Raw genomic sequence first — 22,523 nt, forward strand, 5'->3', positions numbered from 1 at the left:
CTCTCTTCTCTCTCTCTCTCTCTCTCTCTCTCTCTCTCTCTCTCATATTAAATGTCTTTGCATTTTACATGTTGATATACTTTTGAAGTCGATACATGCTGCGTGTCGTTAAGAGCACATGTTATTTGCTCTCATTAGAGTCTATTAAGAAGTCGGGTCGGCACGATTGCGATTTTACGCGCGTGAGATCACTATGGTACACACGAGTCGCACGCGAAGCGATACGACGTCACTCGGTATTATATCAGCGACGAGTCACGATGCTGGAAAATATACACGGCAGTATATACAGGATCGATTGCATTGAAAATCATCTCGTTCACCGTTGGCGAGCGCCCAGCAGCCGGCGCGATCATAAATTCGGGCTTCTTTCGTCCTATTTTCCGACGCGTTTGCTCTCTACGCGAGAATCGCTCAAAAGAGTTTACTTTTCAACCCTGTTTGACAATCTCGTTTCCGTTTCTGTTGCAGTCAGAGACGATTTGCGCGTGATTCAAGGAAGCAACGACACGACAGCACCATGGCGTTCGCCGGGCTCAAAAAGCAGATCAACAAAGCGAATCAGGTAAGTGCCTCTGTTTGCCGTGGAAGCTTGGCAATGATCTTCTTATGTGCGCATTAAAGGATCAATATTATTTTCCGCGCATAATAATTTATTTGCTAAAATCATTAAGAAATGGATAAAGTACTTGAGGCTCTATAATTTTATTCACATTGTTTTTAATATCCAAATATTTGTTTCTTGTGTATTAAAAATGGGAAAATCAGAAATTATCTATATTTAATATTGATTGATAGAATTATCCGAAGAACCGTCTTGTGTCTAGATCATTTTTTTATCGAAGAATTTTATAAAACATACACAAAAATCCGCGTAATGGAAATTCGAGTCTTGCTTCGCGATTTAATTGCTCTAATTAAATCATGCGAGATACCTTACGCGCGTCTATTAAGTTATTGATTTAATGCTTATGAACGTTAAGGAAAAAAGAGTCATCGCGCTAGCGATTCGATGTTGTACACGTGGTACGATACACGAAACATCGTTGAAAGTTTAATCATCCATATTAAGGTAATACGTTCTCGTACTGAGGAATTCCGCGATTTTCAAGATCACAGAATCCGAGGAAGTATAAGAGACTCTCTGGAACGCATAAGATGCGCGAGAATCTCCGAGAAATACCGTAATGCATAGTAAAACTATTTTACACCATAACAAAGGGACATTCTTTTCTTGTCAATAGATGACGTTATATTATTTATTCTGCGTTCAAATGCGAAAACTGGTATATATTTTAAATGATTCCTTAATATAACTTTATTCCGTCGAATATATACATATATTACTGAGATGACAGCTAAGCTCTCTTTCTCCGACGAGTTTGTCGATACTAATTATCATTTGGTCCAGTATGTCATGTGTAGAATTTTCGTATCAGTCGCACACAGTTGCAATATTATCATCCTATCATGTTTAATCTTGGAACGACAAGCGGAGGGACATGGTTGCCGCCGCTCTAAATATTGAGGTTTAGTTGCAGCGACCGTGACTAATTAACGGCTAATTGTTAATTGAGAGAAACATGCTCAACAGATATCGGCAGTGGTACTTCATATTAATGAAATGAAATCATAATAAATACGAGCGATTTTTAAAATTCTGGAAAGTATAAATCATAGAAAAAATTATAGATCATAGAAAAAATTGTATTTTAGCGCACAATTTAAATATTAGTTTAAATAGAATATAATAATTAATATAATAAATATAATATTTGCCTATTATATATTAAATGTAAATGTACAACATAAACATCGGGGAATTCTATTTTTTTATTTGATTTAATAGATTTTTACTTGATTCTATAAAAACAAGATATTAATATTAAACATGTAAATTTTTTAAATAAAAATTTTTGTTTTATTAAAAACGTAAATACATGTATATAAAAATCGGAATTTCATTTATCTATCTAAATCAATATTTGAACTTCGCGAATACTATTTTTACTTTCATCTAAATTGAAATTCTTTGTACTTGCCAGATCTTCTGTCTGTATCTATTACAATCTCGTTTCATGTATATAAAGGATCTTCGCTCGATTTTTATATTAAAAATAATTTATCGAAGAAAATTTCTGCTGGTTAGAAAAATATGTTATAATTATGTAACATACTCGCATGGTTTTTGTCCTCTGGTATCTTTTCATTAATTTCGCAAATATTAATATTTGCCTTTGGCACCATGAAAATCTGTGCAATACGGTGGAGACGTATCTCGTTCAACATGCATATCACATATATGCATATATCCTTTCAATATTGAATAGAAAAACTTGATTACGAAATTCTAACATTGACGCGAAATTTTGTTTCGTAATTAAACGGAATGCTTACGTGTCGTGAAATCCCACGTATATGGTAATTCTGACGCATAATATTAAAATTGCCGCAATTACATATTTCCATACGCTGCTCGTAATTACAGATACAGAAAAGTATTATGTGCGTTAAAATGCGCATCAGATTTTTTTTTGTTAATTTTTTTTGACATAATCTGGTAGAAATTAATGATATCATAAGTGTTTGTACTGATTATTATTATACTAGTATTATCTGATTTAAAAAATAACTTAATGCAAACGGAAAAATTACATTAATTTTTAATTAATTTTCTTATTTATACTTTATATATCTATTATCTGTTGTTTTATATATTTATACTGTACAATATGTAATTTCTTCTGACATACATATACATATATATATATGTATATATATACATAGGGTGTGAGATATATTCATAGACGAATACTATTATATTCCTTGCCAAAAAGAAGTACATTCTTTTGGAAAAGTGTTCAAAAATGCATTATCCTCGAAACATCTCATATTTTTAATAGAGAGACCATATCTTTTATTTTGGATAGGACAAGCTCCAAGTCTTATAATACAATTTACATTAAGAGCACACGTCTTGCCGGCGACTTCGCGCGTTGGCGGGATGTTATCCTGGCCTCGATAACACGCGCTGCAAATGCCAAATGTGAAGCAGCGTCGCCGCGCGAGCGGCGAAAGTTCGATCGAGCGAAAAGCGCGAGCGAGCGCCGTGTCAAACAATGCGAATTATTGCACGCGGCAGCTTGCGGCGATTGTGTAACGAGCAATTTTAAACTATCGATCGCGCGCGGTCTCGGGATAACTTCTCGGGGATCGCACAATGCGCGTCCGCCGCTATCACTCCATCGAAATCCTCGGCGATGCACGATGATAGTAGCTTCTGACCTTTGCTTCCCTAATTGTGCTCGGGATCCTTGTAGCTAACGAGAATCGCGGTCGGTCGACGTGTCGGCGTGCGAAAAGTATTCGTATTCGAAATATTCTTATAGCGACGTTATTAAAAATTCCGCATTATACTCTTTATAACGGATGTGGAAATTAAGATTTGTTCCAAAAAATGGGAAAGTTAAATTTATTTATTTATTTCATGAAGCTTTATTACATGAAAATTATTTTTCATGCCATTTTATGTTATGTAATATTAGTTTAATAGGTGTTCATATTATTTTGTATTATAAATTATGCAAGTTTTCTAAATGTCACTTTGTGTCGCTGTGTAAAATTAATTTCTAAAATAACATATGCATGCATTTTAAGCTACTTCATTATAATAATCATTAAAATGATAGTTTAGTGCATGTATATATTAATCTAGAAATTTATTTTACGCAGTACATTTAAATATATTCAACATTTTATGTAAAAATAATCAAAACTTTGATTAACATAATTTTAGTGTTTGATATAGTAATAAATTTTAATTTTTGTAATTTATTTAATTTTTTAATAAAAAAAGTTATGGGCTTATCAAATCAGTCAATGTTCAAGAATTCGCGGAACACAGTGATTATATACTTTAATCGTAATTATATTTAATATTTATTCCAGTACTTGAAAATTTACTATAATTTGTGAACACATTCCTAATCGGCTTACTACGATTTGCAAGGGCAATTTATTTCCGGCTAATATTGTAATATATATCTTCGTAAAGCTATAGTTCAGCATTAGTGCACACGTAAATAACGCCTCTATGTAACATATTGCGTCTCGGTGAAAATTGCGTGTCTATCTCATCGAGCATGTTGGGAAACCCGGAATCGAACGCACACGCGCACACATAAATATACGCACGTAGCTACTTCACTTTCTGCAGCCTAATTACATTTGCCACGATATATGTATACATATATTCATACGCGCGCGGGTGTATGTGTATGTGTGTTTGTAGGCGTATAGTTGGATGTGGAGTTCTAACAATAAGTGCATCGTCGACGCTGTTATGCCGCCAGGTCGAACCTCGCAATATCGCGGATGTCCCGTTCGTCGTTATCGATATCAGGACGATGGCGAACGGATATTTTTATGACGCTGATGCTTTCTCGATGTTGTGACTCGTCGATGATATTAGTAGCGGATCGATCGCGTGCGAGGTTTCGAAAATAGGATGCGTCCGCATCCTCGTCTCCTTGGAATTAAATTTTTGATCCTCTGTGTGCACACACAAGGATAAAATTAACGGAACATCTTCCTTGGTTCTTGATAGAAACAACGCTTTCGCGTATTCGTTTTTAATTAAATGATTATATTAATTTAGTAATAAGAAATGCGCGCAGCTGGTTATAACACATAACTATACGTAAATAAATATAAATTATATATACATTTTTTAAAATGTAGCTTCACGATAAAATATTTTTTTAATTAAAATTATGTTGTTATATCATTACATATAATATAACAAGAATTAAAAATCGTTAAATAACAAGTACATCATAGAATGAAAAAGTGAAAAATATATCATAATAAGAGATAATGAATAATATTCATTACTTTTATAAAATTTGGAAATATAAATGAATGACATTTAAAATAATATAAAATTTCTACAGAATAAATATTGCAATTTACATAGATATTTTTTAATATTTCTTATTTAACGGACATTTAATTATCATTAGTTGTAATTATTGAAACTGTTTTCTCGTCTCTTTTGAAAGATCATATTTACTGTGGCTATTTTTTTATATCAAGCATACAGTTTGCGCAGATGTACCAATATGTAAATTTCAATATCGGCTTGATATCGCGCATGCGAACGTATATACGCCTGCGAAATTTGACACTGATTAAAATTACTTTAGTATTCCATCGGTGGCTGTGTTATTGTAATTCGAGTTTAAAGGTTACGTTTCAACACGAATTGTGTCCGTTGAACGGAGCAATTAATTCTTATTTAGATCGGTAATTGTATCGGATTCGTGACACGGATACCTTTCTTTAAAGGCCGTTTAAAGCCGAAAGAGCGACGCGCCGAATGTGTGCCAAAAGCTTTACGATACGCGTCATAATTTTACTCGCGGTCTTAAAATTCAAGCTTTTATTTAAACCGATCGAGTTTGGAGTTCTATTCGTTGCAAGAATTATGAATCGATTATAAATACCATCGTTTTCGAGCTTCAGTCTCACTGATATGCGCGACATTTTTCCAATTACATTTTTATATAATTGATGTTATTATGGTTTTTGAATAAGAATCGTTCTTAGAAGAAAGTACGAATAGTAATTTGCAATTAATAAAATCTTGAGTCCTCGAGCTCCATTTCTCTATTCCTCCGGAACAAAACAAAGAGTTAGATAATTGATTATGTAAAATATTTTCTCGTGTTCATTATTTACGCTCTTTTTTATAATATTAATATATAATCATGAAATATATTTTTATAAATTTCTTTTTAATAAAGATTCAGCGAGAGAATTTAATCTAACTTGAAAATATAACATTACAGGCTACCATATAGCTTTTTTCTTTGCTATATGTAATGTCTCATGAAATTTTAACTTCTAAGATTTCCGCATATTTTATATTTTGTAGTGACTTTATTTCTATTATATTGATGTTTATATCTCATAAGCGCAATCTAAATCGCCGAAAGCACGAGACAGAAAACGTGCGACATTGCAAATCTCTCGATGTGGGTCAACTTTACTCCAGAATGACGGCTACGCCCTTGTACGCACTTCTGAAAATGGGTCATCGTTAAATATGGGTCAGGGTCTTTTTCTCTCTCTGTCTCCGTCTTCTGCGAGCTATTCCGTTCGCGAAGCTCCTGGCCGCTTAGCGCGATTATAACCGCGTACAATACTATCATTTTCCACTTTCCTCTTCGTGCATGCGATGAATCGCGCACAGGGAAAAATAAATTATATGGCATTATATTACGGAATTATATTTGTTTATTGTCGAGGAAGCCGATTTTTTTGTTTAATGCGATGCCGCGAATTAATCAAACATTTTTTCCGATTATCGGAATTTTCGAATTATTAAATATAAAAAACGTTTGAAACATGTTTAAGATATTTCTGTTTGAAACATATGTGAAGTTTTGACATGTGTAACTCAATGAAATAAAATTCACTTATCGAAGTTTGGTGTTTTGAAGCCAACACTAAAAATTTGTTCAATAAAAATTACATAGTTGTCACAAGCTTTAAACGATCTGACCAATTTTTCGAATTTTGGCGTGTATACTTTTTTATATTAGAGACAGTACACGATGATTGACGAGAACTGTTAATATATATTATATTATATTATTGATCCAAGAAAAGACCATACTCTTCTGTCGGTGATATTTTCTTTGCCTTTAACCTTCCTTTCTTTCTTTTTCTCTTTCTCTTTTTCTGTCCACTTTTCAAAGCCTTAACCTCTGACTTTACCTTTGGAAATATCCTGTTATTCGAGAAAATCTTTGTCGTCTTTCAGAATAATCTTAACTTACGAGCAATTAGTCGACCTTGTCCAATCTACGTGGTCTGCGATAATGTTATAGGCTGGTATTCATAGCGATTTATGTTGACCAGGAAGATTTCCGGGAACAATCCTGTTGCATGGGATGGTGATTGCACGAGCGTGAAATACTTGTCTGAAAATTTTAAGATTTATACGTCTTTCTAAACGCTAAGATATACCAGCCTTCTATTTTAAAAAATTTGATACATTTTAAAAATACGACTTTTTATGATTTTTAAATTTTTTATTCATAAAAAACCTTCCCCCGAAATCTTAGATTATCTACTTCGAAAATTTTTATATATACTTTTTTTTACTCATATCTTCTTGCTTTAATTTTCTTATATCCAGATGAAATCTTTAAATTCTTGTTAAAATTACAATTTTCATATTTATAATTGAAGCGATCCAGTGAATATTATATTTAAAAATTGTTATTATTATTTTATACTTATCAGCTACTTGACAAAATGCGAAATAAAGATAAGGTATCAGCGATATTTTTGATATATTGTATTTCATCTTGACTGTCTCGGCATTAAGAGTTAAATAAGAAAGTTTTGACAAATTTAACTAACAAGAAGCTTTCCAAGTTTTGACAAGTACGAATCATATTTCCCGTTAATCTTACTGGGTCAGATTAAGAGATCCGTAAAGTCGATGAAAGGCATTGTTCATTTGACTAAAGATAACGAATTTCTCTTGCAGTACATGACGGAAAAGATGGGCGGAGCAGAAGGAACAAAGCTCGACGTTGATTTTGTGGATATGGAGAGGGTGAGTAGTATATTTCTGCGCACTCTGTGCGTGTGTGTATATATGTGTTAAGTGAAGAAGAACGCCTTTCACATTTTCGCACGGTTCCTTTGTGAGGACGTCAAGAAAGAGATGACTTGCACGTTCTATATGGCGGCATTATTACTGAATTTCAAAGATTTACCCGGCTTCTCCTGGCTTTGCCGATGATCTTATCAATCATTTACCAACCTTTAGAAGGCCTTCTTAATGCCTCCGTACGAAGTACGAAGCCGGAAAAACGTTTTATCGCCGTCTTTCTAAATACAATCGACTGCTTTAAGTTTGATATAATACGGGTGATCTGAACAATCTTCTCGAAAACGCTTTGTCAATTCCTTGTGAAATTGCTTTTAATTCTGTGATTCTCTATGAAATCTCATAGTGTTTACTATTTTTATACAAATCTATGTCGATTTTAATTTTGAGATAAATAGAAATGTATGATAGCGATCTTTTCTTACAAATTATAAAGCCAAGATTCAGGCAAATGTACTAATTTGTCAAAAATACAGTGATTAAATTTTACTCATATCGAATGAACCAAGAAACGCTAAACACAATTGTAAAACAAGAGGATAGCTTAAATTGACAACTGCATTATGTGAAATTGTGCAGATATTACTCCTAGAGGATAATATCTCGAATACTTCACTCGAATCGATAATTCATTTCTTATATACGGATCGTGAATATAATTTCCGCAAGCCTTAAAAAGAATTTCTCGACGTTCTCATCAATGCGAATCAAGGCAAGAGACAAGAAATTCACATAAAAACGTCACATGCAGAAAACAGACGTCACGTACGAGCTCGTGGATGAGCTGCAGATGAAAACGAAGGAGTTCCTCCAACCGAATCCAACGGCGAGGGCGAAGATGGCAGCGGTCAAGGGCATCAGCAAGCTCAGCGGTCAGGCGAAGGCCTCCACCTATCCTCAACCGGAAGGTGTACTCGGCGATTGCATGCTAATGTACGGCAAGAAAATGGGCGAGGACAGCGTTTTCGGTACATACAATTTAAATCCGATACAATCGTGTTGAGAAAAGAAATTCGATCCGCAGCTCTCTCTATGCATAAAATAAAATGCTTCCGGATACAAGCCGTCTCCCCTAAAAATGTTCTTACATCAAGTATGCTGCTATTATATTTACTCGTAAAAACTAAAATTATTATCATATATTTTGTCCGACAATATACACGTATATGATTTTCTCTTCTATAAAGATTTTTTTTTAATCGACGATTTTTCATTCGAAATTTTTCATAAAAATTATTCAATAACTGTTTTAAACAATGAAAATGGTTTCTCGAGTTACATTGTTTTCGCATCGAAATTTATTGACGTTTGACGTGAAATGTAATCTGATGATTAAAGAGGTGGAGAAATGACTCCTAGGCGATCGCTCGATAGAATGTATTGTCTAAACATGATCTTATTTTTCATTCCTATCAATCCCCATAGCCCAGGCTCTCATTGAAATGGGCGAGGCCATGAAGCAGATGGCGGACGTGAAGTATTCGTTGGATGACAACATCAAGCAAAACTTCCTCGAGCCGCTGCACCATCTGCAAACCAAGGATCTCAAAGAAGTGATGGTACGGTTATTAGAAAAGTTGTGTTGTACTCGCGCTCGCGGCTAGAAAAATCGTCGCGCTTCGCGTACGGTTCTGACGTTCGCAACACGTTCGATCTCCGCTGATTTGTTGTTCCAGCACCACCGGAAGAAACTGCAAGGCCGTAGGCTGGATTTCGATTGCAAGCGAAGACGTCAGGCGAAAGGTACGTTAAAGTTTTCCTCCGCATGTATGTGCTCTCGTTCTCTCGCGCTCTTTATTGATTTATGCAGCGAACGGCGTCGCGCGTGTCCTTGCACGAACGCTTCTCGTAGCTCGCAATTTCAAGAGTTGAAATAAAAATCACGATCCAGAAGGGAACGGTTATGCGCGCATAATAACGCGACATGATGGAAGATTGCATCTCTAACGGGGAGGAGCTAGAACCGCACGATCGTGATCTCCGTGCGATGTCGTAAAAGAAAATGATATTACAGCAAAGCTCTCTGATGAGGCGAGGGGTCACACAACTGCAAAACCGTCAATTTCGCAAAGATAAAGGTGTCGTGAACTCTGCCCCCCATGACAAGGGGAGAATATACAACTTCGATAGAAAAAAAACGTCACAGTTGCAAAATCTTTTTTGTCGGGATTGTGATGCGAATAAAGCGCCGAGGACAATGCGCTATGAGAAATAATTATAGCCGCAAGAATGCATTTTTTTGAATAACAAACTTGTTTTATATTTATTATATCATATTTTCTTTCTTTATATAAACGAAATGCAACTTTTAAAAAAGATATGAAAATAGAAGTTTATAATTGCTTTGTCGTCTTTGTTAATGTACCATATCTGTTTTTGTTGTGACATAATTTAAATTTCATCTGATACTATCTTAGTTTCGCGAATTTTAGCATTAACTATATTACATTCTGCCTAACGAATGATCCGCTTTGAGCACAATATTCTTTCTTCTTTTTCCAAGTTTTATATAATTTCTACCTCGGTTCTTTGCTTATGCTTTCCCAGCGAAACGACTCGATGGATTTTTAAGAAAAACTTTACTTTTTACTGTTGGCATGCATATGAAAAAATAAACTCGTGTTTCATATATGATTTACTCTCTCGAAATAGAGTTGTTAAGATGAGAACGTTGCATGAATAGATAAAAATGATGCAATTCTCGTGTTTGTAATAGAAATAAGATCTCTTACTCGCACGCGCTGCGCTGCATGAGTACATTCGAATAAAAAATCAACGCTATATTGTGGATTTACAAGTAGAGTGAAAGGAATGCGAACACTTTTCTTTAATGTATCCATTTTATATGCATTACGAATTAATTTTCATATAATTAGCTTACATATCAACTGTTTTTGAGTTATTTATAAAAACATGGAATTAATTTGGAATATTTTGATTTGATGGGGGAAATATTTTAATCCGTATTTCTATATTTTATAAATATTAATTCACAATAAATTTACATTAAATCTTATATGATATATTTATATAGTAAGTTTTTTTTTTATATTTTAATTGTGTGTGTGTGGACAGATAATATATTGTACAGAAAATAATTCTTATATATCTGTTGAAATTAAAAAATTTCAACAATGATTGTGAATTATTTCGAACTTTCAATTTGTTTGGAATGACAGATATCTGATGATTAATTACGTTAATACGTTTCGTTATCGCGATTCTTTCACGTTATCATGATTTGCCTCGAATAATTTTTGCTTTTTCCTGATTGGTGTGATATGCCTGTTTTTCGTTGGGCTTAACGATTAGCAACTGGGAAGAGGTCCGCTAGTCCGCATTTCGGAAGCCCAGCGCGATCGAGCACTTCATCGTCGTATGCTGGTATGATGACTTCCGTTACGCGCTTAGGAACTATCCTTGTCGCTATTTCGTATTTTTGGAGTTTTGCCATTATTACATATCATCGATCAATACGTTTTCTCTCATTGGTAGTCGCCTGTAAAATTCCACTAAAATTTCCAAACGATAAGAACAGTCTCGGAAATGTCCGAAAGATATACAATAGACGTCCGAAATTTAAAGTATATATTTTTTAAAATATGTCTAAAAAATATACCGTTAGATATTTTTAAAAGATTCATCTAAAGGATTTAAAAGATTAGCCCTTTAGATTTTTCTGTTGTGTTTTATGTTATCGTTAGTTTAGAAATGATAATTTCACAAGTTATTATCTACAACGATACTCACACACGCTTTTTTACAGTGCCAAGAAATATGCTTGCGAACTCGTAGAATTAATTACGCTTTTTTATCGTCCCTCTCGCGCTGTATTTTAAGTGTTTAGATTTAGGAAGTAACCCTAGTAGTGCAACCTTTTTAATGCCGTTTGCGGGGCAACCGTTTGCGAATAGGTTCTCACGTTTCAGACGATGAGATTCGTCAGGCTGAGGAGAAATTCGCGGAGAGTCTCCATCTGGCGCAGATGGGCATGTTCAATTTGCTGGAGAACGACGTAAGTCGTCGTCGTCGTTAAATCTAAAATAACGTATCGATAAGTGCGGGCCAAGATTTTCACATCGTTTCTTTGCAGATCGAACAAGTCGCTCAACTGGCAACCTTTAGCGAGGCTCTTCTCGAGTACCATCAACAGTGTACCGAGGTACTTAAAGGGTTGACGGAGACGCTTTTTGAAAAGTACGTTTGTGCAATAGTATACGTTGCAATGAAAAATTATTATAAAAATCAATATCCGTAAACGCACATTGAATGTGTTAAATATGAAATTGAATTTTTTCACGATACAGAAGTGACCGAGAATATATTTTCAATGATTTTTTTTTTTCTTTTTGACTTTGTGTCGTAAACCAGAATTTTTTAGAATAATGCACGTTCGTTTTATATCAGTGCATTTTTTAAAATAAATAAATAAAATTTTTTACACGCGAAAAGTCTTAATATAACTTTTTACATCAATGTATTTGAACGACTGTATAGCAGTCATTTTCTTGGACAATGTCTACGAACGAATCTTACTCTTTAGGAAAGAAGAGGCAATGAACCGACCAAAGTTGGAATTCGTGCCGAAGACATTGGCGGATTTGCACGTGGAAGGTGGATTGTCGGACCACATGAACGGTGGGAACTTCTCCCTTCACGGTAAAACACATTTCACAGATACTCCACACACGGCGCGATGACACTCGGGTGGTCTGGCTGTGTCTAACTGTTCCTTATTCTCTCTTTATTTTTGTTATGCCGGCGTTTACGTGTCCTTACGTGGTTCCACATTGACCGATATATATATATATATATATATATATATATATATATATATATATATATATATATATATATTTTCTCTCTTATATATATATATATATATATATATATATATATATATATATATATATATATATATATATATATATATATATATATATATATATATATATATATATATATATATATATATATATATATATATATATATATATATATATATATATATATATATATATATATATATATATATATATATATATATATATATATATATATATATATATATATATATATATATATATATATATATATATATATATATATATATATATATATATATATATATATATATATATATATATATATATATATATATATATATATATATATATATATATATATATATATATATATATATATATATATATATATATATATATATATATATATATATATATATATATATATATATATATATATATATATATATATATATATATATATATATATATATATATATATATATATATATATATATATATATATATATATATATATATATATATATATATATATATATATATATATATATATATATATATATATATATATATATATATATATATATATATATATATATATATATATATATATATATATATATATATATATATATATATATATATATATATATATATATATATATATATATATATATATATATATATATATATATATATATATATATATATATATATATATATATATATATATATATATATATATATATATATATATATATATATATATATATATATATATATATATATATATATATATATATATATATATATATATATATATATAATATATATTGCATCTGTCTCTTATATTCCTCCCCCTTCGGCGAAATCACCCAATATCAAATCTTCTCTATGCTTTGTTCTCTCGCACAAATTGTACTATCTGTGCCTGTCAAAACTAATCGGAACGATCCGCTTAATTTTATCTTCTGAAATTTTATCTCGTCTTTTTCCTTGCGATATGAATGAAATGTTATATTTTTATAATCTTTTCTGGATTGAATATTTAAATCTATAATGGAAATTTTATAATTGGACAGTTAACTTAATGTGAGTTAATGTAAATGAAAAAAAGGAGAAATATTAATTTTTTCCACAATTATTGATATATTCCATCAAAATGAATAACGCGAATTAAGGGAAATAAAATATAGATTCAACATTTTTATTTTCTAGAATTAATTTAGACATATGACATAATTCGAAAAGATATTTATCTAAAGATCTATTTGAAGAATTAATGGGTGGGAGAATGTCAATGTTCGATTAGTCTTGTCCTAAGGTGAATCTCCGCGTACTAATACATTTATCGTACTGTCAATTAAATGTCAACGTATCGGACATTGGTTCTTTAAAAGGATCGATGTCCGTGATTACGTGTGGAACACGCACACACATATACACATGCGCGCGCGCACTTTCGTCACACTGTCACATTATCACACTATTCTTCCTCCGATTGTGCTGTGTGTATAATGTGGCATACCTGTCTGTCCTTCTGACACAATGTAGGGGCAAGCCGAGCCGGCTCTCCGACTCATGCGGACGGGAAACGCTCGCAGCTCGAGCTATTTCCGGCCGGAAACCCGCCACAATCTGCCAATGGTAAACTTTGCATGGGGGTTTCCTTCTCGCTTTCTCTCTCTCTCTCTCTCTCTCTCTCTCTCTCTCTCTGTGTGTTCAGCGAACAAACGAATCCCTCTCTGAGTCGCTCGAGGGTGGTTGTACCAACTGTTGCGTTGTTAAGGGCGGTTAACACCGCCCGTAATTACCTAAAGTTTCTCACTTTCTATGTGATAACACTGTTCTGGAAATCCAATAACGAGTTCTTTATCAGAATCAATAGTCGACACTGTTGGTGCAACTGTGATCCGGTGATCTCTTTCATTGTTCTTTTGATGAAATTACCGCTTTCTCGTATAACGATGCCAATAATCAACCACTATATGCACGTTTGTTAGTGCCTTGCCACCCTGTGCCGTAGTAAAAGATTGTGCTGAAAGGTTTTTAAGTAATTAAATAAACTACAACAAGAAGGAACGCAGTAATTATAAATTCAACTCTCGTAAAATTTATTATGTCAAAAAAATTATTATGTTAATAAATTCTTACTAATTATAAACGTGAAATAAAATCGGATTTACGTTTTGTTGCAAAAGAGATGCAGCTAAAATTTTACAGAACAATAGCGTTCTAATTTGTATTAAAAAATATATATATGAGAACGTAATTTTTTTATTACATAATATAAAATTTATTAATATTAGAAATGTAAGTAAACTTTGAAAGAATATATTTTTTTCATAAGATATATTTTTACGCAAAACGATATATTAACTGAACGTAAAAAAATCAATAAACTATATCCTTCTTGCTGCATAGGCTTCAATTAGCTCATGCAGTTTTCATTGAGTATTCAATTAAGTATTGATTCTAATCGAGGAGTTTACTTTCACCTTCTCGAGCATTCTAACATAAATATCATTATTTTATTTTCGCATCTAGAAAGAAATCGATATCGCGCACTGCTGTCAATGCTTGGCACGATGTTGTTCGCGCGATGATCCACGCGCGACCATCGGATCGCAGATTGTTAAGTGTTGTTGTAGTTTGAATGCACTGCAATACACGCGCAGTCAGCGCGACGCGTTTCTGTTAGATTAGCCCGGCGCTTTCGGTAGTTTTAGCACACTCGTGCCGACTATTTTCAGCTTCACCCTTGCCCTCACCGAGCAAATCGCCAGCGAGGACGCCGATAACACAGCCGAGAACGCCGTGCTGCACAGCCCTATACGACTTCGAACCCGAAAATCCCGGTGAACTTGGATTCAAGGTAAAGTCGCGATATTATTCGCCGACTGCTCAAACAACGCCGACGTTTTTTTAAGGAAAAGACGTCTAGAAGATGTTTAAAAGATGTGCGATATCTTTTAAGATGTCCTAATCTTTCAAACAATCTTTCATCAAAATATTCATTTCGGATACAATTTCATAAATATATACGAGCTTGGTTCACATTTCGATTACTCTAAATTTTTTTAATTCTTTGTCTGGACGTCTTTTTAGGTTTCTTTCCTAGATTTTCTTATTCTCTTTTCTTTGGAGACGGATAATTAACGACGCTTGCATTAACAAGCGTTTAATCGATCTATCGTTCCTTGGTTGTCTTGTTCATCGTTCATTTTTTGTCTTCTCTTGTCTCCATTTTCTTTCGTTTTTTTTTATTGCAGGAAAACGACACGATCACCTTGACTCAGAAAATCGACGAGAATTGGTACGAGGGCAGCTTGGACGGTCGCACCGGTTACTTCCCCGTGACTTACGTGCAGGTCGTAGTGCCATTACCCTAAGAGGACGCCGCGCATCTCGAAACCAAAGACCCTGCATATTCGTTCACTAGCGTCTACCACACTACAGGTTTACTCTGCTCTCCAGCTAGCCTAAAACCTAGACAACCCCTCGACAAAAACTTATCTATTATATCTATCTCGATCTTGTCTAACTTACGTTGCGGTTTCAAACTTGTGTCCAAGACGCGATACACGAGTTTCTCTAGCTCTTTTTTCCTCACGCTCCTTACACAGAGAGACCCTTTTCCGCAGATCCCGAGAATAGCCCCTCTATTACGCATGTTAATGTACATATATAATGTTATAGTGTATTTTATCGACGTAAGGACCTTCGCGCGTGCAGATATACACACATAAACATGAATGCGTAACCAGGAAATATGTGCATAGATACATTATAGACGTATTATACCTATATACAAATTATACAAAACACACACGGGCAGATAATCTATATTAAAATACACACACACACACACATATAGATATAAACACTTAATAGACACACAAAACATTTATCTACAATAGCAGTTCACTGTCAAGGGCGGCTCTCTTCTCTCATCTTCTTTTCTACATTATCTATCTTCCGCCTCATTGATATGCTTTCGGAATATTTTCACCACAGTTCGAGTGCACAAAGGAAAAAGATTGAGCATAGCTGAATCGATTATGGCGGGGCGCAATTTTTTCCGATAATTTCTTTTGGGGACTCGGCATATATTTCTGTTGCAAGTTTACTTTATCTGGACATTATGTATGAACTTTGGATGGGGTGAGATTATTCCAGTGAATTGAATTTTCCATTAAGACGGATAAAGATTTCAAGCTTAGCATTGCTCCATTGACGTTAATTCTAAAGTTTTTCCTCTCTATTTATATCATAAATAGAATTCGAAAGGAAATAAAGTGCTAATTAGAGCTAGAAAACTTAAGCAACGTCGTTTCACTTTAAGAAGATGGCTATGCTTTTCATGTAAAAAGGGAAGGTCAAAAGATCTTTGGACTACTCAAAATCTCCGTGATTTTTCTTTAACTGTTGCATTTTTAATTATTACATTTCTAATCATTACATAATTAAACGGCTGGAGCAATCTTACTTCGTTCCATTTACTTGCTTTTCTTTCACGTAACGCAATCCTAAAATCTATTAAAATCGTGTAAATTTCGTCATATAATTCTCATTTATCATACAATCAAAGGCACGACATTCCTCTCACAAAAATTCGATTATTCAATCGCGGCACATATCTTGCGTTTGGTCCGCGCAGCAAATTCGTTACTCGTATAATGTATTCGTATAGTGATAATGTTATAGCGATTCGTTTTCATTCCTTCAGTCGATCCATCGTTCCTTCGACTGTTCACCGTTCCTTCTTTGTCTTCTCTTGTCTCCATTTTCTTTCGTTCTTTTTTAATTGCTAGACGATATACTAGCTAGAAGTTAGGATTTACTTTAAGCGAACCTCGAAATGGCGGCGAATCTCTTCCACGGAGTCATTATCGATTTACCTGTGATTATTGTAAATAATTTCTGGCATTGTGTGCGTGATTGTTTTCGACAATGTTTCTAATGATTTAGTCATAGTCGGGAAACTTTCGGATCGATGCCGATGATGATAAAGCAAAACTTAATGGAAAAATCTATTTATTGGAAACACTGTCAAAAGTCAATTATCCTTCATATTCACACACGTGATTATATTACTACTGATTTTTTTACTTGCTTTACACAATTATTGCAAAATAATTGTAGGAAAATATTGATGATTGAAATATTTAATTATATTTGTTTGATAAACAATTATTTCCAGTGCTATAACAAAAACATCAACATGGTTTTGGAACCATGCAAAATTAATTTCTCTTCATGGAAAACAGGTAATATAATTTTTAATTAATATTTATAAGTCTCGAATCTTTTTTTTTGAATTTTTAGCACATCCGAAACTTTTCCGACATTCTTATCATATCTTTTGCGTCGTCAAGTTCCGTTTGCTAACGTGATATCTATTTTAAAGGAATTTTCAATTTCTTTTAGAATGTAAACATATTATTTGTAATTTTTCTTTTTTTTTATTTTACGTTTGAAAAATAGCGATATAATAATTACAATTAGTATTATTACTCTCTGGCATATAATAGTGCAAGAGAAAGTCGAGAATGAGAAACAATAGACTTCGCGCGTTTCACTCAGAATGAGTTTTTATACGTTAAGTATACTTTATGTATGTGTGCTCGACACGATTATTCGTAGCATCCTGATATCAGTTATCTCCTTTCCGCTTTTTGACTTTGTATGAGAGTTCAACCGCCAGAATAATGAAAGTAATTAAGGAACTTGGTTATTTGTTGCCACGTGGATTTTAGGTAAAATCTTCGAGCGATATCTGCTAAGCATAATGTATAATGACACTAGAATATATTACTTACACATATGCATACTGTCGATAAGGGAGGGCGACGGCGAACACGATGACTTTATCGTTTTATTATCTTATTGCTCGTGTACCTTATTCTCATTATTATCGATTGTAATCGTCGCAAATTTGCGCGAAAAATGTTTTCGATTATGTGCATTAAATTCAGAGGATAAAATTTTACTAAAATCGAAGGAGATTCCCGAAGGGTGACTCTGTGATGTTCTCCGAATTGAGTGTTTCATTTAATAGGAATCATATATACATGTTAATAAGATAAATATACAGAGAAGACATAGGATAGTCTGTTTTTCCAGTAAAATTTTTAGCTTTCACGCTTATTCAGATAATTTTTGTCGTTCGTTAAATTATTTTTAAAGCGACGATATATAAAGATTTTCTAAATAGATCGTAGAGTTAAACAGTTTTTAAACAAATTGTAGAGAATTCAGCGTAGAGTGTGTATGCGATATGAGGGAAGACGGATGGCGTGAAATAACGATAATCTCTTAATTACATTCCGTTGGAATTACAAAATATTTATGAGAGTACATTACAAGAGTATTTATATAAATAACATATTAGATGTACTAGAAATACACTCAAATCGGAGAATGTTCTTTGTCCAAGCGCGACACGCCGTAACGGAGATACGTTCGTTTATAATTAATCGTTTACGATTACTATATATATCGATTAATATACCACCGATGTTATCATCACTCACTGCTATCACCGTCGCCAGTTAAGTCTTTACTTGAGAGAGACGACGAGTAAAAACGGAGAAACAAGCCGTGTAGAAGGCGGAGAAAAAGCCCCGTATGCGAGTCTCACTTACACTATAATCTCGCTGTGAGATAAAACGAAACTCCTTTCGGAACTCGAGGTGTTATCGATGTTGTGCAATATTAAGAGTTTAACATCACGGTGTTTAGCCGGTGGGAACGGGGAAGGGGGGGAGGCATTGCTGGACCAGTGTTTCTCAAAACATCGTAAAGATGAAATGGGAACGGAGGGGCCAAAGCGGAATGAAAGTGAACGGGTGTCATTATATGTCGAATCGGTCTAATAATTATTTCCGCTGATAACGCGTATGAAGTGTAACATATACCAGAGATTTATATTAATCTTCGCTTTATACAAGGCGATGCACGTTGAAATCTCCTTCGTCACTTTCGTTCCAGCGATTTCGTTTGCGCGAAGCAAAATACTTGCATTAAACGGAACGTAAATGTTGGGAATGATGATTTTTATTCTCGGTTACTCGCACAATACGCAATTGATAGTTTCTAAGAAGCTTTTTAATGCTTTTTTTCGCATACAAATGAATATGTACGAGATGATTCAATTGAATTATTAAGATAAACTCTTATTAATGACGTAATAACATAAAGCGCAGGTAATGATTGTTGAAATTAATTTTAATTAAGCTTGTGAACTTATAATCCGAAAGTTAATTTTTAATAGACTTTATATTGATAAAAAAATTAATTTGGAATGTTTATATATAAATATTTGATATAAAAAATTTAAAAAAGCTGCGACACAAAAATGCTCATTAAATTTCCAGTGCGAATAATCAAGAATCAGAATCGATTTCTTACAATTCGATCGTGGTGGGATCATGTTTTCTATCTATATAGTGGATGACCGGCGAAGCTTTGTCAATTAGAATGATAGCAATAAAATGCTAATTATCCTGCGTCGAGAGCAGGGGCGGGTGACTCTTCTGAGTTTTTCGAAGATGAATGTTCAGGTCCCCGATAAGTAACCATTGAGGAAGTGTTGAAGAGACGAATCTTATTCTCTACACAATCTACAGGATGTCCCAAAACTACTGCCACCACGAAAAAACGTAGATATTAAAAATAGAATATTAATAATCTCTGCGAGAGAGATAGACAGAGTCTAGAAATTTTCACACACATATAAATTAATATTTAATATAATTTTAATAAATATATAAAAAGGCAGATAATTTTAATAAAATAATTAGGAATAACAAAACCGTATATATTTTGCTTAGTATGAAGTAGATCTTTTTAAACAATTTTAATTGATATGAACTAGTCTATATAAATATTTCAAGTAGATTAAGAGTGGCGGTACCTCTGCGACACCGTGTACGGTTTCAAAAATTCGACAAATATCTTCGAATGAGATTACTTTTGAGGATCGCTTAATAGCTACGAAGAGTTTTAAGTATTCTCGATGTCCATGTAAATCCGCCCCTGATCGAGAGTTCTCATCGATCGGCATAGTGAGAAAATAAAATTTGAGAAACACTGCGCTCGGAAAAGAGAAAAAGAGAAGATATATAAAGACGGCGAGATTGGCGCGATCGTGAGAGAGAAAGAGAGAGAGAATGAACTTAATGATTAATATTAAATCGGTATCTTATTCTATAAATGTTGGCTATTGTTAAATGTTGAATATTGTTCGGTGGTAGGCTCACGCGTCTTTGCCCGAGAGAGACGCGTGTTTATTGCTTATTATTACATTTTTCGTCTCAACATTTTTAACCTTTCGTAATTTGAGATAATTTTGAAGTTAATTTTTATTGTTTATTATTTTTAATCGTTTGACAATTTTATAGATACTTTATTGAACGACACAGGAGAAGAGCTCCAAAAGAACTACATTTGTACCACAAAATATTTTGTAATAATTGATTTAATAATTTAATGTTTAAATATCAGTCATTCATTCCCGGAATAATGAGCGAATAATAATAATACTTTACTTAACTGGACAATTTTTAATATGAAACTACGTGTTTCTCGGGCGAGCGTGACGAGTTCTCCGCGTTCTAATTGTAATCTAACTATTTGGGGATCGAACGGACGTATGCCGGATCTATCGTTCCCCGTAATGGAAAAAACAAATCACTGAGCATCCTTGGTCACGGAGAAAGTAGCTTTTCCTCTTAGAATTCCCTTTCGAATTTTTTCTCCTCTCCTTCCTTTCTTCTTTCTTTCCTTGCAGCCTCCTCTGAACACGAACGTCTCTATTTCTGTACGTATGTGCGTGGGTTGTCGCGACGAATCTCGTGTTTTTCGGAATGTGCCGGGCCCACTTATATTTTGTAAGCGCCAGAAAATCCGGAAACCGCGGGAGACACGAGATTGTCCCGGTCGGGCAGGTATTAAAAATTTGGTGTCCTCTTGACGACTTGTGTCCCGTTCTTCCCCTTCGATGCATTTATCCCTTGCACCTCTCTCTCCTCTCCTCCCCTTCCTGTCCGCCCCAAGCCGGTTCCGTTAATCTCCGTTTCGACGGAGTGCAAAGGGGGCGACCAGCGGATGCAATGCAGTGATACTTTCAGACAATACATTACGATTAATTACACTTGTATTGGTAATGAATTAATCTACTACGATTATATTAAACTCGATTAAAGAGAAATATATATGATATATATATATATTCGATTTCGGTCAATGCTAAATGATTATTATAATACTAATTGAGAAATAAAGTGTGCTCTATGTCACAACGTGGGTTTTATTTCGTATTTCCGAATAGATTCCGTCTTTTCAATCCGTATTTATCTCGATAAAGAATGAAATGTGAGTGTATCAATTAAATCAACTTTTTATATTCTTTTCTATCATTTTTTATGTATCAGATATCGCTTACTTAGAATGGCCGATTCATACGTAATGCAACAAGTTTTAATAATTGTTTCTCATTCAATTTTATTTATAAATAATGTAATAAAACTGACGAACTCTAAAATTCGATTTAATGCAATCGTGCAATTAATCGGGAATCTTATTCTTCAGTTGCGCCCAATTACTTACAATACTAAGACAATATTCTATTTTATATCTTAATATATATATCTTTCGATCGTTACACATGTAGAGATGTAATCGACAGCGAGCGCGAGGAAAAACAAGGAAAAAAAAAAGATTACGTGGGCGCGCGTAGCGCTTCAGATCATTTGCAGAGTTAACCAACCCTGTGACATGATTTACCGAGGAGGAGGAAGGGGGAGGGGGAGGAAAGGGACGGGGTGTACGCACAGCAGGGTACGGGTACACCGCATCCATAATGCATGTATGTCTTCCCTTCTGTGGACATAATTGTATGCGATATTACCCGGGGGAGCGCGACTCTCTTCTCGACGGCCGCGGTAACAAGGCATACCATCATCATTCCGGGGGTTGAATCTACCCTATCGTAAAGAGCCACCCTT

General features: G+C 33.9%; 1 protein-coding gene across 8 annotated transcripts in view; it reads left to right on the plus strand.

Moving 5' to 3' along the window:
• Positions 1-21,815, plus strand: part of LOC115233594 (endophilin-A) — a 47,913-nt gene extending 26,098 nt beyond the window's left edge. For 3 of the 8 annotated variants that reach the window (XM_029804100.1, XM_029804101.1, XM_029804097.1), the window contains exons 2-12: positions 472-565; positions 7,562-7,630; positions 8,439-8,655; positions 9,113-9,246; positions 9,364-9,430; positions 11,602-11,702; positions 11,781-11,884; positions 12,231-12,346; positions 14,068-14,160; positions 15,267-15,388; positions 15,786-21,815. In XM_029804100.1, the coding sequence (XP_029659960.1) occupies positions 521-565; positions 7,562-7,630; positions 8,439-8,655; positions 9,113-9,246; positions 9,364-9,430; positions 11,602-11,702; positions 11,781-11,884; positions 12,231-12,346; positions 14,068-14,160; positions 15,267-15,388; positions 15,786-15,905 (1,188 nt within the window). In that variant the 5' untranslated portion in view covers positions 472-520 and the 3' untranslated portion in view covers positions 15,906-21,815. The remainder of the gene's footprint in view (positions 1-471; positions 566-7,561; positions 7,631-8,438; positions 8,656-9,112; positions 9,247-9,363; positions 9,431-11,601; positions 11,703-11,780; positions 11,885-12,230; positions 12,347-14,067; positions 14,161-15,266; positions 15,389-15,785) is intronic. The other 5 variants (XM_029804098.1, XM_029804099.1, XM_029804103.1 and 2 more) reach the window with 5 other exon arrangements.
• The last annotated feature ends 708 nt before the right edge of the window (positions 21,816-22,523 follow it).

Source organism: Formica exsecta, unplaced genomic scaffold, assembly GCF_003651465.1.
Source record: "Formica exsecta isolate Colony F162 unplaced genomic scaffold, ASM365146v1 scaffold178, whole genome shotgun sequence".
NCBI lineage: Eukaryota > Metazoa > Arthropoda > Insecta > Hymenoptera > Formicidae > Formica > Formica exsecta.